Source organism: Anabas testudineus, chromosome 24, assembly GCF_900324465.2.
Source record: "Anabas testudineus chromosome 24, fAnaTes1.2, whole genome shotgun sequence".
Taxonomy (NCBI): Eukaryota; Metazoa; Chordata; class Actinopteri; order Anabantiformes; family Anabantidae; genus Anabas; species Anabas testudineus.
In genome coordinates, this window is record NC_046632.1 from 12,825,882 (window position 1) to 12,843,382 (window position 17,501).

The window sequence follows — 17,501 nt, forward strand, 5'->3', positions numbered from 1 at the left end:
AGTAAATGACATGTTGGTACAGTTGAATGAAAGAGGAAGTAAAAACAAAACGTGTATTTTTGGACCCTAAACTCGGGCTCTCAGGGAATCTCCCAGCACGCAGACTGTTTGTGTTTAGTCAGAGTGGATTCAGACTAGTAGAAGAAAGCATGGTGCTTCCCTTAAAGTGGAGTCACATGAGGGGAAAGTCAACACTTTGATTTCAACACACTGGTTATCTGAAGTACTGTAGACATTAAAACATCAATCAACATACTGTATCAATGCTTTCACTTTAAAAAGCTCAATATTATAATGAACAGAGAGTAGAAAAGTGATCCAGACTGATCCAGATTTCTTTAACATATTAATACAAAGAAGCTTTAACTTGTTTCCAAAGCAGGTTTCTCAGCTTAGTCACATTCGAGCTGTTTATTAAAGCTGGTGGAAGTTTTATAGCTCGTGAGTGGGAGGATATTCACACTCATCTCTGTACCACAACCTGCCCACTGTTCCAGTAGCTCACACAGCTGGGACTACGCTACCATACAGTAAGCACACCTTGAAGCCTTTTGAGCTTATATGTATGAGCAATGATTACGTCTAGGAATGATTGTACAGGATACTACTCACTGTTCATTTTAGTCTTTATGTTTGTTGTTGAAAAGGTGTCTTTTTTTTTTTTTTATTATTCACGTTTACTCATCGCGAGCTGCTTCCCAAACTTGGAACATGGTTCTGTTTGGTTTGTCTCAGATGGTTTTTTGTGAGCATTTCAAGTGAGACTTACTTTGTTGAGACAAGTCATAGTTTCACTTATGATATAAAAAGAGTCTTAGAGGAATAGTTCAAACTTCTTGGAAGAAGTACCAACTTCCCCCTTTTCTTTTTTTGCTGCAACTTAGGCAAAAGAGCGATGCACTTTTGTGTCTGGTCATGTTTGTACTGTGACACTGGGTCAGCTGGAGCACCCATTCATATTCCCAGAGAGCCCTATGAGATATCTCTCTATGTTTATTACTCACAGCCTTTCAATATTACTGATATTACCCAGCCGTGCACGACATTTCTCTATTTTTGAGCCATAACACCTTATGAAACTCCAAGGTCCTTCCTTCTGTCCCCGCTCCTCACCTCAATACACATCACACAGGTCAAACAGAACAGGATTGCTGTTTCGACATGAATTGTTGCCAAATAGAGGTGTGAGACTTTATATTTGTGACTTTATTCCAAACTAAACGATGGCACAGAGAGAGAAATAATTGCAATGAGACCTGCACTGTAATTTTGAAAAGGGCAAAGACCATTTAGGGGACATGTTATTTTACTTTGTTTTAATAGGTCAACTGCCAGCTACCGTCTGAAGCACAGAGTGAACCTTGAGGACGTCTGGATTCATGGTTTTGAAGATGAGCTGGAGGAAGAAGAGGGAACAACGGAGGATATTGACCTTAGGGTGACGATCGTCTTGGCCTGGACGCTCACTTTTTGTTTGGTGTGTTTTCGGTAAGCAGACACACGATCGATGACAGCACCAGCACACTGGTTGTTGTGATTCCCATATATCTGAATACATAACCACAAACAGTTTGTGGATGTGCAGATCTTCACTCTCCTGCTCATAGAAAGTAATTCTTGGTATAGTGTGATTAAAGGAATAGTTTGACACTTTGAGAAATATCCTCAGGCTGAGCAATGTGGCAATGTTCCACAGAATACGTGACAGAGGGATCTATTTTCTTGCACGACTCGCGAGGCCAACATGACTATTTCCCAGAATTATTACTTAAGTCTTAAAGTCAGACTGATTCTTGCACAAACTGCACACTCAGTCATGTTATTGTGATTAATGGCATCAACGAAACCTGAGCCTCAAACGTTCACAAATGTAGTAAATTATTATTTTCACATGATCCATGACGACCACAAAATATGAGGAAGTAGCGGAGAGAAAGTCCTTTTTCTGGAGCGTCACAAGACGAGCGGTTGCAAAATAGGAAGTCCGGAGCTGGCCACCAAACCGAACTCCATTAAGGGGATTAACATCAACTGACTTTATCTGGAAACACTGACCTTTACAATAAAGATGAAATGTAGGAGAAACACAGCCTTGTACTTGTTGTCTAGACAGTTAGTTGACTAAAATGATTTAGATGGTGCTTATCTTTACTGTAAATGCTGTTGAATGTCCCCTGATCAACCACCGCCATCGCCGACAAATGGCCCCAGTTAGAAAATAGTTCACTGCTTATAGTCATTCATGTTTTTCATTGACTCCCACGTTTCAAGTGAAGTAATTAGAATCAAACATGAAGCTGTTTGTCAGTCGTTAGTGTATTCCAAGAAGATGATGAATCCCTGTTTGGGTTTTTAGTGGCTTTGTCTGAAAATGAGATGTCGTTGTCAGATTGACTGTTTGGCTTTGGTAATGATTCAGTGTGTGAAAGTTTCATTCCTGCTCACTTGTTTAGAATTGATCAACGAGTCCCCGAGGAACCATGCGCTCACTTGTTGACACTTGCTTCATGTGTGCACACGACGCTTGGCATTAATAAGGCCACAGCGTGTGACAGGTTATAAAAGGTGAAGCCCTGCAGGTGTAAACGTAGGCACACGTATCTGTTTCGTCGTCATTTTTCCACTGATGGACAACAAGCCGCAGCAGTACTAGTCTACGAGGAAGTGGAAGGAGTTTGGTTGGGGGCCGCCGTGACGCAGCTTCCTGTTCCCATGACTGACTTACAGTTTCCACCAGAGATGTTAAGAGGCAGTGCCTGTACGCTTCGTCTCATTCCTCCCACTGTATCTGCTGCTTGTTTGATTCTCTCTGTGGATTCGTAACTCATACCATGCTGTTATTTTGCCCACAGCTCGCCTGAGGTGAAAGAACGCTGGTTAGATACACTTCACAGGTAAGAAACATTATTGTTATTATTATTATTCAGTCCTCCTACTTGATAAGTGACATAGTATTTATAATTTTGACAACTAAGGTTTAATATCTATGCTATCAGGATGTTATATAACACATGTTGAGTACAGCAAGATAACATCTTTGAATGAACAACAGAGTTGATTTTCTTGGTTGTTGTTGTTGTTTAAATAAATATAATTAAATTAATTCTCTCTTAAGTTGCATGGTAATTTCAAATAACAGCTAGTTTTTCTTTGGTTATGTAAAGTCAAAACCAAGACTAAACATGTGAAAACACAAGCGCAGGGTGCAGAAGGTTGTAAACACATTGTAAATGTACGTATGTGTTTTATTTATGCTTTTATTTATTTATTTATTTTTTTGGTTGCAATAGAAAAATTAAAGACGCAAAAGCGAGAGCTGGTTGTGCTTCTTCACCTCCCGACGTCCTCATGAAGGTGTTGAGTGGCAACATTGCAGTAAGTCTTTCAATGCCAACATTTCCATGTTCACTGCAAATCAAGATGTAGCTAATAAAAAGTACCTCTTACTAAACAACAGGTGTTTTCGTTGTATTTTCAGACTAAAACTCTAACAGGAGGCGGCATGGAACAGTTAACAGAGTTTCCACTTGATGTAAGTAAAACCCCTTTTGATGAAGTGGCTGTTTGAGATTAAAGATATTCAAGCGAAACCATTGTTTGTGAAAGACACCTGTGCGTTCCCACTCACGCTGAAAGGAGCCTATTAAACAGATTTTAATGGGTAGATACTGAACAATCTTTGAAATGCATCAACAGTAGATCCAAAAAATACAGTAAAGTGTAACTGAGAGAGTTTATATTCAATTAATCCGACCAATTCACAACTTTTCTTAGTGTAAGTCTTCGGTAGTATGATAACTTAACACTCACTCATACACGTGTTAGAAGGCATGAAGGGTGTGTGTGTGTGTGAGTGTGTCTGTGTGTGTTGCATGGTGGTTGAAGCCTTCCTTCTTTTCTCTTCTTTGCATACCCATGTTCCTCTTGTCTACTCATCACTGAATTACTTTTTATTTATTTTGTTTCCAGGGTGATGCAAAGATATCTGCTCCTCTGAAGCAGTTACATAACCAAGAGGACAAGTCGATGCAGCCCATTGGTGAGTTTGAAAGTCCAATGCCAGTTTTGGTCGGTGGGGGGGCGGGGTTCATTAAGCATGCAATGTGTGAGACCACAGACAAAAAAAAGGAAATAAAGTACTGGTGACACTGGTGACACACTGGCACTCTGACTTCCACCCATCTAATTCTGTTGTTCTGCTATTTTGCACCAACTCCGTCATTCAGTGATTCAGTTTAGAATCATTCATTTAAATATAAAGTTGGACTGAATAAGCTCATGGATGAAACGTTTCTTCTGTTGTCAGAGACCAAGTGGAACCTGGTGAGGAGGCTGAAAAGTAAGAGTTTCATCAGCAGAGCCAGTCGAACTGAAACGGACGCTAAGCCTCAGCTGTTTGGACAACCTCTGTGCAAGATATGCCCAGACAACTACTCACTTCCCAAACCAGTCTCAGTAAGCATCATGCCTTCTCTACTACCCACAAATGTCACCAGTTTCACTTCATTATTATTCCCTTGTTTCTAGATTGACGTCTTGCCAGAATTTCCTCTTGTTATAAGCAATAGAACTACAGAAACTAGGACAGCTAGTTAAGACGACTGTAATGAGCGTGAATAATAAATAGGCATGTGCTCAGTTGACTTTTGACAGCACAGGAAACCATTTGTGAGCTGCATGAGCTGCATGTTGATTGATCTCACTCGCGCAGGCAGTTTCTGCTTTGACTCTAATAATCTCACCTCTCGCTCCTTCTTCTCTCACCAGGAGATGCTGGTGTTGCTGAGGAAAACAGGGCCGTCCACCGAGGGGGTGTTTCGGAAGGCGTGCAACACCAAGAACATGAAGGACATCAAGGAGCAGCTCAACAGCGGCCTGGAGGTGGACTTGGAGAGCAAGCCTGTTTCTCTGCTTGTCGGTCTGCTTAAAGTAAGTTCTCATACTTGATAACTTACTAAAACTACCAATACATCTGATGATCCTGCCACGTCCCTTCAGCCATTACCACTGCTGGTGCTGTATGATACTAATCAACATCTATTTCTTCATTTTTGCAGAGTTTTCTGAAGGAACTTCCTGGCAGCCTGCTGGTGTCTGAACTTTATGACAGCTGGATGTCAGCTCTGGATAAAGAAGACGTCCAGGAGAGAGCTGTGGAAACCAGAAAGTAAGCAGTCAGCAGAAATCAGCATTTCCATAAACATGTATGTGCTCAAACATAAACAGACTTAGATGGTAGATTTTTTTTACAAAAAAATCCCAGTGATCTCCATATGTAGACTGAACACTTCTCTTTTTAGTCTGTTTTAAAAAAGGAAGAAACTTTAAACAAACAAACAAAACAAAAAAAGAGCGGCAGACTAATCTTCTTCCTGTTCTATTTTCTTCCTTCCTTTTTTTTTGGTGCCCGCTAACCAGGGTGGTAGATGAGCTACCGGAGCACAACAAACTCCTCCTGCAGCAAATCGTCTGCGTCCTCCATCACATCCTGGAAAGAGCTGACACCAACAAGATGGACGCCCACAACCTGGCGGTGTGCATCGGCCCCACGCTGCTACAGGTGGACGACACCCCACTGGATGAGCAGAAGGAAAAGATGCAGAAGGTGAAAAGACTTGTTATGAATATACTTTCTCACTTTTGGTGCTTTGAAGCCTTGTGGTTTGCACTGCAGAAAAACCTCAAAAGGTTTCATAACTAAGGTTATACTTGCACAGATGCCTGTTTGTTTAGTAAAGTTCAAATATAAAAACACATTGTATCTGCTCAGAACATCAACTTTGATTTTCGAAATTCTTTATCAAATGTTGATAACTTTACATAACAAGTATTATTATCTTATCGCTGATTATTACGATTATTAATGTTGTTGTTGATGTGACTCATAACATTTCTTATTCTGATTTGCTGCAGGTCACAGATCTAACTGAGTTCCTGATTGAGCACTGGGAGATACTAGGAGATAATATCCCAAATTTGCTGGATATTGATGAAGGTACGCTGCCACTGACACTCAAATCTTTTTAATCTCCCTTTAGGGACTCGAGACTTACAGTAGGAAAAATTGTTCTTGTGCAAAAAACTCAGAAGTACAGAGACATGATTGTTGTTTTCTGCATGTACCTCAACACATACCTTAATAATTCATTGCACAGATTCAGCAAATGTGAAATTTGTGAAGATTTTAATTATTTCTTTCCTTTCCCCACTCTATAGACTCACTGTCCTCCCAGCATCCTGACTCTGCCTATGACAGCACGGACCCCGATGGAGATGGAGAAGCAGGAGAGAGCACAAGCTCTGCACATGGAGAATGTGGTTCATCGTCCTCCCTCAGTCCCAGCGCAACCACTTCTTCCTGGACGTCAGATGCTGTCTTCACCACAAAGCCTGAATTCAACCGGCGCTGCTCTGAGCCCATCATCCTCCTCCCAGCGGATATCCAGAGCCTACGCAGCCATGCCAGAAGCCATGATGACTGCTCTGTGGAGAGGAGAGACTTTGAGGAGCAGCCTCTGAAAAAGCAGATCTCAGATGACTCCCTTTTGCTGAGAGGCCGAGGAGGAGCAAGGCCAGTGTTGTTGTTTCCAAAGCTAAGCAGCTTCAACGTGGACCCAGTGCCTTACATGGAAAGCCGTCGCATCAAGGACTGTTCGTGCTCTTCCCTGGAGAGCGCTGCCTCCAACCAATCAGAAGGCTCAGTTTTCACCAGTTCCCCAGTGGGGTCACCGGGCTGCTCCAGGAAGACAAACACCACCAACCAAGCTTCACTGGCAATGAGGTCTCAGCAGGACATTACCAGGCCAATTCCAGATGAAAGGAAGCGCTCACAGTCTATGAGAGTAGCTACTAAAGTCCTAATGAGGACAAGGAGCTTGGCAAGCTTCAACAGGAGCAGCCTGAAGAAAGACTCTCAGAAGGAAAACCCCTTCCCTTGTGAAACTCTCCAGGAGGACTCTCAGAGTGAAGCAGATCCAACAGCAGATCTTGTGCATAAAGCTCGCCCACTGTCAGCCATTGAAGTATTTAAGCACGTGGACAGCAGGCTGCCCTGCCAGCCTCCAACATACAAGCAGGCAGTGCAGAATGTGGGTCTTCCGCCGCAATATAAAATGACTGTACAGGATGCCATCAACAGGAGGTCACGCCCTTCCTCTGTAAATTATGACTTCCCATCCACCTATTCTGTCAGTGAGTACGGAGACAGTTTCCCTCAGGTGGGAGAGGATAAAGCCAACGTTGTTGAACGGCGACAGCCTTTCCGCCAGAGAGCCATGTCTGAATCTGTGTCGGTGGGCCATCATGAAATCATTTCACGAAGATGTAGCCAGCCCGTGTTTGAGGAATTTTCTTATGCCAAAGAATCTTATGTTTGATTGGCTTTGGAACTTTTTTCACAGACTGAACTATCGTTATATAAACATTTTTCAAAGACTGAAGTAATTTAGAGTAAAGTATCAGTGGGCAAAGCCAAAGGACCAGCTTTCATACTGCAAGGTAGCAACTCACCAACCTTAATTGGGACCTTGTGGGTTTTCATTTAGCAAGAATTCTTCAATAGCAGCTACTTTTTGCTAACTCATTATGGTTTTACTGTTTCATTGATTAGGATCTGTGTTTTAAGGCTGTGCCCACAGAGCAACTCTATGTTAATGCAATCTTTGTATATGCACAAGTCCAGTCTGTTTCTTTTTCACTGTTTCACTTTGAATGAATGTCAGTTATGTGCATCCTTTGTGATGGCACATGTTTTAGTAGTACTGTTTAGAGTACAAATATCAGCAGATGGTTATGTGGTTAACAGGATAGATATTTAGTCTATCACAATGAAGCTATAAAACCACATTTAGCTGTGGATAATATGCTAAAAGTCTTGACTTTCTGTGAGTGTTTGACATGTTGTTGATATAGTGATATATGTATAATATAGCACACAGAGCACACTTTTATTTTTTGGCTTTTTGTAAATATTTTTCACCTTGCATAGTCTACTTCTTCCACTACACTAAAGCACTTTTCTAATGATGAACTATGCTTGATTTTACTTGTATTATGCTAAAAATTAGAGTAAATGAAATGGAAAATATATTCAATAAACTAAAATAAAGTGAAGAAATGTCTGCTTGTCTGTTTCTATGAGACCTTTGATAAAGTTTTTGGAAATAGATGCTGCAACACCATCCATTTAATTAGTGGTAGATGTAATGAGAAAATGGAGGACAGAGACTAGTTTGGCTCATCTTCTCTCTCAAAGATGTGTTGCATAACTCAAGCTAACAGCCCTCATTGAGAGAACACCATGTTCTGGCACATATGCTAAAAGAGAAGGAAACCAGACAGGGTCATGTGGACGGATTTGGTTTTTCTCTGAATTTGCAGTTCCTCTCTTGTCTCTGAGCTGATGCCATCTCGTCTTCCTTCCTATCTACAGTGTTTTAAGACATTGTTTCCTTCCTGAACAAGTTGATCTAATTCATAAAATGCATAAATAATCCCAAAACACTGCAACAAGATTAAAACTCAGTCTTATTTAGGGAAATATAATGGTGAAAGGGAAGCTAAATACTGTTTATCCATGATAGCGCTTATGTTTAATAATGACTTCCACATGGTAGGGACAAATAAGCTGCTTCTCTAAAATCCAATACACTAGGTGTGCAGGAATAACTCCTTCTTAGAAGTTTATTGTATCACAAACAGTCGTTGCACACTATACTTGCTATTTCAATGTACATAGGAACAAAACTATGAAGATTTTCCAGTGTAATGCAATGCACTACCACAATTTAATTAGAAGCTGTGACACAATATCAGCAGAAATTCATTACACATTACAAGCTTCAATGCCAGACTTTACTGCAGGTTCTGTATTTCTTCCACTGCATTTATCTTGGACAGGCTTTCATTCATTAGCTGTCAGTCAACACCATTCATGCACCATACGTTTAAGTGTGAAAGGAAACTCAACTGGGGTCTCACATGATTTGTTAAGTGAGATCTCACACATCATACCAACTGCATATCATTTATTATTATTATGCATAGAAAGTACCATGAAGTTGCAACATGTCTGCAGCAAGCCTTGTGGTCTGTTTTGATGCCACGGCCGGGGCCAAGATAAAGTAAGATAGCTGCAAAACGAGCACAAAGCAGCTATTATTCATTGTAAACTGCACATAGATGTTGAGCATTTCTTCTCTGCAAAGAAACTTCGAGCAACATTTTAATCTTTTATTATAGATATGAATGAGCTTTAGTCCTCACCTCATATCCATATGCCTGTGTCCGAGTTCCCAAACATGGAGGTTGGGCTGCAGGTTCTTTCCCAAAAACATGTAATTAAAATACATTTAATGAAGGGGACAACAGCCAATTTGAGCACTAATGAAAAAACGACTGGATGGGAAATATCTCTGTCTAATTATGTCCCTGTCTGATAACAATATAAAGTTTCAGTTGTTTGAAACAAATTAATTTTTCTTATTTACATTATTGTGCCTGACCAGTGTTTAAGACTTGGATATCTGTACGCTGTATTTAAAAGTTTACTGTAGAATAACTCTTAATCAAGTTCCATTTACTTGTTTTGTCTTGGTTTTAAAATAACAAGGTTGCATGTACCATGTGCTGTAATTGAATTTGAATTCCAACCTCCGTGCTCTACCTGCTACCATTACCACCTCTTACTACCTTTGATAAGTGAACTGCTTAACTAATATCTTTTTCCATTCAGTTTCCTTATTGCTTAAAATGCCACATACTGCTTAAAACAGGCTGTGTGAGGGAAATTATTTAATAGCACACTGAGGATAGCTGTTTGCTCATTATTTAGAAATCTAGTATTGTGCACATAGTGTAAAGGTGAACCAAACCAGAGGGTGTGTGTGCACGTTACCGTGCAGAGAAAAGATGAATGTGTGTATACCCTGATGGTTGCGTAATGTCATGGCTGACAGTTTACACTAATGAGAAAAGGCTAGCACAGCCGCAAGCTGAATGGTTCACCCTTTAATAACAAGTAATGACTTGTGGCAGCTGAACAATAAAGCATATAACATGCAGAAAGGAGACAGAATCTGTCGTTTACAATATGGTGCCATCTTCACTCATTCATTATTGCTTCTAAAAAAAGAGGTAATAAAACACATGACATAGCTCCAGCATGGCCCTCTCTTCTAGCTCTGCCTATATTTAGCTATTTGTGTTGTGCCGCCTGTTATGCAACGATCAAATATACTCAGTTGCAAAACTGCGGCACAATTATCTGATTGTACTAGTAGAGTTGCAGTTGGTTGGAGTGGTAGTGGTGTTAAAAGTACATTTAAGCAGGGACAAAAAAAGAGAACTGTGGTACGTCTTATTGCATTTATAGCCATTTGAAGCGTTTCTAGTTGTACCATTGTATTATTATAGTTGCAGTAGAGGTTATATACAGAGTCATAATGGTGGCATCATAACCGAAGTGGAGATAGAGCTGGTAGTAGCACTATTAGTAATAATAATAGCAGTAGTGTTTTGATGTTTGCATCTAAAGTAATGTTTTACTACAGTTACTAGCAAATGCAGTTGTGGTGATGGTAGCAGTGGTACTAATAAAGGTAGTAGCAATAGTATAGCATTAGTAGTACTAATGGTAATAGTAATAGTTGTAGTAGAACCAGGATATTGGCTGTTTGAGTTGTGACTAGTGGTAGGTGATAGCTTTAGTAGTAATGATAGTAGTTATAGTGGAAGCAGTAGTGGTGGTACTGCATTAATAAAGTAAAGTTAGTTGATGGTGATGGTAGCGATAACATGAATTTCTGTTCTGTATTAGTAGTGATGGGGTACAGGTAGAGGTAATAGGAGTGGTAATAGTAGCTATTAAAGCGGTCTTGGTAATATCAGCAGTATTTGTTTTCTAGGAAATATTACACTATAAATGCTTGAAGTTTGTGTTTAAAGTTTCCTGTTTTGTCACAAAACAAACTTGTTTCAATGCAAAACTGTGGTACAATCAATCTTTGTCATAAAATCTCTCCATATGAAAATGATAAAAGGTTCAGTCATCACACAGCGCTTTCACCTTTGTCCTCACAAATACAGCGCTCAGTGAATTCAAGTGTCCTATTTTCTGTGACACTTTCAGCCTTTTTGAAGAGCTGATACTGCTGTCTGTGGTTAACGTGATCTTGTGTCGAGTTTCTGTTTTCCTTTACTAAATGTCTCTTGCCACCCACCTCTCATGTGTTGCCTGCAAGTAAAACAATCTGTTTTCAAGTGCAGTTTTGTTTTGCTGTTGCTGTTAAGTGTGAAATAAATAGCAAATGCCAAGCCTGCAGCACAGCCAATCATGTGACTCCTAACTACCCAATCACTACTATAATCTCAGTAGAAATGTGTACAATGAATACCAGATCTTTAAAACACTTTTGTAACTTTGACTAGTTCATGAAGAGCAGCAGTTTGTTTGTCACCTTCTGACTTCACTGTGCAGGAAGTGGAGCCTGCATCAAAAGGTTATACTCAGAAATTCTGTGTTGTAATACTGAACAAGCAAAACCACTAAAGGTAGTGACTTTTTTTTTTTTTCAGCACAATCTTGTTACCTTTGGAACTTTAGTGATACTATAGCCTACCATGTATGTTGCCCTTTCATGTTTGGTAAAGTACCTTCTGGCATGATTAAAAAAATGGTGAGTTTCTATAATAATTTCACCAAAGTTTGCTTAGTGATAACACATTGACTTGATATTGATTTAACAACATATTGCAGAGTGTCGTAAACATGCACGGATCATCTTTGTGGTGAATATCGGTGCTTGCAGTTTATTGTGAAAACCTGCAATTTCCTCACTTGTGTCATTTTATTTGGGTAAATGGTAGTAAGAAAAGAAAGAAAAGCAATCTCAGTTTTTCTCATTCCAGATAGAACTGAACTCTAACCTCATTACTCAGTTTTCATGTACTAATGGCACTGTGCAGTTAATATAAATACAGTTGACTGCAGTATTGTACTGTGATGTAGAAACTATAAATGTGGCATTATGGGAAATGTAGTTTATAGTCAAGTATGCGCACTAAATGCGAGTTTATCATGTTAACGTAGCTAGCTGCAGTGGTGATAGTGGAAATTGTATTTTTTGCTGCTGTAAGAGTGTTTAGTTAGTTCCGTTTCTGGTGGTGAAGTAGCCTAGTAGTTAGTAGTACAGTGTTAGTAGCATTAATAGTAGCTGTTAATTTAAAGTTAGCAGTAACGTTACCAGTTGATGTTGCTAATTGCTTGTAGCCTACTGAGCAGCCTAAAAACTAAAGTATAAAGTTGTGTGTTCTATGTAGTTCTTAGCCAAATAGTAGCAGTAGTAGTAAAAGCAGTAGACGTGATACATGTAATAGTTAGAGTAGCAGTACAAGTAACATTAGCTTGTAGTAGCAACAAAACATGGAACGTGTGTGGCTAACAAGAATAAGGAAGTGACGTAACGACGGTGTTATGACTCTTCCTGGAGACGGTTGCTACAACACTTCGTTGCCTGCTTCCCTCTTGGTTTTGGTGTCAGGCCGCTGCCAAACAGTAACTTTAACTATTACAACTAGAGTCTCGGGTGGTTTGCGACAAATGGCTTTTGTTTCTCACAGCCAGAGAGAGCAAAACGGAACTTACACCTTCTCAAGTCGCCCCAGACCCGTTGAGAACCGCTCCAAATACAGGGAGCCTCCGACTGAACAGTACGTTTCTTGCTAGGGTTGATATGTTTTAATGTGAAGTGCTCAAACTAGTATCATGTCGTCAGGCAGTGCAAATAATAAGCAAAACTGTGACTTTTCAGCACGGAAATGTAATGTCAGATCCTGCAGCTGATAAAATATAAGCTATGTGGATGTGCATTGAGTGCGATGGATATAGTTGCTAGTTACTTTCCTGCTAATAATAAACATACATATAATCAAACAACATGGAATTAGGTATCTGAATCAGTTAAATGGGCTTCGCCTCAATCACAATAATGCAATCATAATAATAGTCTTCAAATTCTGATACCTATGTGTTTTTCCTTGACTATGTAGGACTCACAGTAATTATGGAAATATTATGTATGACCGTCGTGTTGTCAGGGGAAACACTTATGCTCAACACATCATACCAACTGTAAGTATGTAAGAAACATCCATTTTACCAGTCTTTCTCATTTCTAAATCTAGAAAAAAAATGTGTATTATCATCCACCATTGACAGGCAGCTCAGCCAGATCCAGCTGAAATTCAGAGACAGCAGGAGCTCAGGAGGAGAGCCATTGCTCGGAAACATGCCAGAGAGCAGTTCAGATCCAAGACTCCTGAGGCTCTGCAAGGCAGAAAACACATTGATGTGCAAACAGGTAAAATATTTCGTTTGACAACTTCACAAATTGTGTTTATGGATATGAGAAATGTGTTTTTGCTGAATTTGACCTTTTTTTCAGAGCTTTACCTGGAAGAACTGAGTGATGTTATAGTGGCTACAGACATTCAATGCCAGACTGATGCTTTCCTGGACAGACCTGCCACTCCACTCTTTATACCTGCTAAAACTGGCAAAGATGTTGAAACACAGATAGAGGAGGGAGAGGTAGGCAATCTGTACAGGAATATTGTTAACTGTATGGAGGGAAATACGTTATTCTATCTGTTTAAGGCATTATTAAAGGGGAATTCAACCGGCGAACTACTGAAGAGGAGTATTTCAGTAGAAACAGCTGTAAAATGCTCTTGAAGGCTCTGGAGCATTGTCAAGTCTAAGAATATAACTGACAGTGACATTATAATTAGGATATCATAATAGAAAACTTCTTATTTGTTTACCCAGACGTTCCACAACAGGCGAATATGAAACACATGAAAGACCATGACTGTCAAACTTACTTACAATCTGAACTTTCCTTCATGTCCTTTGCTCCAAAAAAGCACCACTAATGATCAGCTGTCAAAACAGATACACAATCAGTAATTACTGCAGATGTGTTAATCACATCCCTGTCATACCGTGCTAGTAATACTGTTACCACAAGATAAAACAAGGTACCGACCACAAAACTCTGAGGAACTTGAATTTATTGAGAAAAAAAAAAACAAAAACTGAGCAGCTGAATTTTTATCAGCATGAAACCCCAAAGATCTGTAAGAACAAACATGGTGCTGCTCTCTCTTTTCTTCAACAGAAATCATTAACTGACTCCTTTGTTTTACTTTTATTCAGTTAAGGTATCATCACACAAATATCCTAACCTCAACTACTGGTCTGTTCTTCAGCTTGCATTACAAACTTTGGTTTGCACATTGACAAGTGTTAATTGACCTTGACCCATATTAGTAACTGAAAGTCAGCACCATATTAGAGTGTGCTTTTTACAAAAAATATGTTTTTATATGTATATATCTTTGTGGAAGTAAAATACTAAATTGCTGGACTAATTATGAAGGACAGTGTCATGTGGGATGATGATGAACAGCTAAACGTATTAGAAACCATTTCATTTTTATGCTGTCTTGTTCTGACAATATAAACTAAAATCAAGTGTAAACATTTTGTAGCTTTTGCTGAATTGATCTTTATTTATATTAATTGCATTACACTGTAATACCCCTCACTGCTCATATCCTCCGCAGTTGTTTGACTTTGACAGGGAGGTGCAGCCAGTCCTGGAGGTCCTGGTGGGTAAGACTATAGAGCAATCTCTGCTGGAGGTGATGGAGGAAGAAGAGCTGGCCTGTCTGAGGGCCCAGCAGAGGGCCTTCGAAGAGCTGCGAAACAATGAGCTGGCAGAGGTGCAGCGGCTTCAGGAGCAGGAGAGACGCCACAGTCAGGAGAAAGTACGTACATTTTAAAATGTCAGTTTTAAAATGACTGAACAGGAACTAAGATTACTTACAAAGATTTTAAAAAACTAAACTAAATTTTCTTCAATTTTTTTCTGTTTATTTAGTCACACAATATTTCATGTTATAGAAAATACGAAATAATATGAAACAAAGTTTTATTACATCACTGACCTTTTTAGGATTAATTCAATAATGTAATCTAGGAAATAAACCGTTTCAAAATCATGTCTCTAAGTATGTTTTATAAGTGCTGTGGTGTTTTTGTATTGCGTTTCCTAAAGACAGCTTAGCAAATAGTATGTCTGCTTTATTTTCTTTTGTTTTAGAACAAACTTACACTTGTTAAAGTCATAAAAAGCTTCTGTTTCGGGGTGCAAGTTTTTTTTTCACAAAATGTTTGCACCAAAATGCACCAAATGTGAACATTTAAAAGATATTTGTTGTGAATTGCATTTGTGTCGCATAATGATGATGCTGTTTTAAACTATTTTCTGACCTCAGGAGCGTAGAATTGCTCAGCAGAAGGAGGCACTGAAGAAAGAAAAAGAGACTGCAGAGAAGATTGCTGCCAGGGCATACACACAGCAGTACTTAGATAACCTTCTACCGGCTGTTTTTACCTCATTAAGAAGCCACGGCTACTTTTTTGACCCTGTCGAGAAAGGCGAGTGTTCCTTTGTGTTGGTGCCTTCTCGTAGCACTCAAACTCAGCTATCCGTTTCTAACACAAGAGGGCATCACTGCACAAACAGTGACATTTTACATAACACCACCTGTAGCAGTAGATGGGTTTTTATCCTTTTTATTACATCTATGGTTCTGATTTCCAGATATTGAGACTAATTTCTTCCCATGGCTGATGGCAGAAGTTAACAACAATTTGGAAAAGAGACACACAGCAAGAGAGCTGCTGGACAGTAAGACAATTCACTATAATGTTTTTAAATTAAAGCACTCCTGCACTTGATTTCTACTAATTATTTAGTTATAAAATGTTTCTGACTGAGCAGTAGATGAATTCAGTATTGTTTAATAACAGTATATGAAATGACACACTTGTAGAAATTGATAAAAGCTAACGAAATGTATCTGTCGGCAAATTTACAAGATGTAAAAAATCAAAACACTTGATCCTTTGGTTAAAGAATATGTTTAAAATGAAGCCAATCTATGTGCAATTTCTAAAGATGATCTAAAGATTCTTCTTACCTGAGGGGTTGAAGGGGTCATCAGGTCAAAGACATTGTTTGAGTGCCATCTAGTGGGTAATGTTTAAAATAACAGAGGTCGTTAACACGTTTTGTTCCTGTCTGTCTGTTTCAGCTATCATTCATGATGTCAACCAGAAGAGACTGGAGAGATTCAAAGATTTGGAGAAACAGCTGAAATCTGACATGTAGAGATTCAGTGATAATAATTTACCGAGATATGTCAGAGCATGCATGACCCCCCCCCAAAAAGTCTACTGATAAAATCACCACAAGTACATTTGATCGTGTATTACATGTTATAGTTCATGGTGAATCTTTTATTAATATATTGTTGTGGTAAAAGTTATTCTGTGATCCTAGAACACAAATTTGTGATGAACTTGTAAAATTGTGGAAAATTCAAAGGGAGTCTTGTGTTATGTGCTTTCACACGTATGCAGTACTTTTAGGCTAATATTATATTAAATATCAACAATTTCTTCTATTTTAATACAAGATCTGAGGTTCCTAAACACCTGGGGCTTCACTTCTGCTACAGGTTTGATAAAAGAAAAAAAACAGGCTTTATCATCAGCCTCATATTTGTGATAACCAGTCAAACAGTCACTATCCTTCAACAAATGTTTTATCTTAGAAATGGTATTTATCATTGCACAACTGAGTAGTTTTAAGGAACTCTAGATATGCAGACCATTCAAAGCGACTTTCTGTGACTTTCTTTATCTATTTGCATCTTGCACCACTCAGCAAACAGTTCATTCAAGTGTCCTGATAAACAAATTCAGAAATGTTTTGCATTGCTTATAAAGGCTCAGAGAAGAAGTGTATTTAAGACACTGAGTTCTTTGTTTTCATAGACCCGCTTTAATCCAGCCTCCAACATATTTAATTTCTATTCAAGTCTGATTTACGGAAGAGGTGGTGGTGGTAACAATGGTGGTGACAATAATCGGCTACCTAGTGAAAGGTGCTAGGTCTGTCTAGTAAGTCATAGTTTGGTTTCGAGTGATGGTGAGAAGTAGGTCTAACCTCCGATATATACAGCGCTATTTTAATCCCGTCACCTCATTGGTCAGTTCACCTGTGACGCGTCGCTTTTCACTTAGCAGCGCTTCCTCGATTCAGGGCCAATGACGCGCACTTCCCCAGAGAAATACTGAGCAACAACAACAACAAAAAAAAGTTTCTACTGTGATGCAACTGTGCTCGGGAGGACAGGTGACGCCTTAGTCTTTACACAGCTGAGAGATTAGGTTGAAATGTGTTTATCCACAGTCATAGTTTGTTTTTTACCTCTAGTTCAAGCAATCAAAATCTCATACTCATAATCTCATACATAATATGAGGTATGCTATTTTAGGTATATTATTTTAAGCCGCGTACAGCAGCATAAAGAGTTAGATGACATAACATAAAACACTAAAAAACACTCTGTCACAGCACTTTCTTCAA

The 17,501-nt window shown here is 39.2% G+C and overlaps 2 protein-coding genes across 2 annotated transcripts; both read left to right on the plus strand.

Annotated features, from left to right (window-relative positions):
• Nucleotides 1-442: 442 nt before the first annotated feature.
• Nucleotides 443-8,120, plus strand: tagapb (T cell activation RhoGTPase activating protein b). The gene is made up of 12 exons (XM_026341776.2): nucleotides 443-530; nucleotides 1,324-1,488; nucleotides 2,853-2,894; nucleotides 3,291-3,375; nucleotides 3,479-3,532; nucleotides 3,970-4,039; nucleotides 4,307-4,455; nucleotides 4,768-4,929; nucleotides 5,058-5,167; nucleotides 5,419-5,605; nucleotides 5,914-5,995; nucleotides 6,217-8,120. The coding sequence occupies exons 4-12, from the start codon at nucleotides 3,349-3,351 to the stop codon at nucleotides 7,374-7,376; spliced, it is 2,001 nt and encodes a 666-aa protein (XP_026197561.1). The 5' UTR covers nucleotides 443-530; nucleotides 1,324-1,488; nucleotides 2,853-2,894; nucleotides 3,291-3,348; the 3' UTR covers nucleotides 7,377-8,120.
• Nucleotides 8,121-11,960: 3,840 nt separating this feature from the next.
• rsph3 (radial spoke head 3) lies at nucleotides 11,961-16,292 on the plus strand. The gene is made up of 8 exons (XM_026340831.1): nucleotides 11,961-12,708; nucleotides 13,048-13,129; nucleotides 13,217-13,358; nucleotides 13,443-13,588; nucleotides 14,626-14,829; nucleotides 15,340-15,502; nucleotides 15,669-15,755; nucleotides 16,162-16,292. Exons 1-8 carry the CDS (start codon nucleotides 12,473-12,475, stop codon nucleotides 16,236-16,238), a joined length of 1,137 nt encoding a protein of 378 aa, XP_026196616.1. The 5' UTR covers nucleotides 11,961-12,472; the 3' UTR covers nucleotides 16,239-16,292.
• Nucleotides 16,293-17,501: the final 1,209 nt, after the last annotated feature.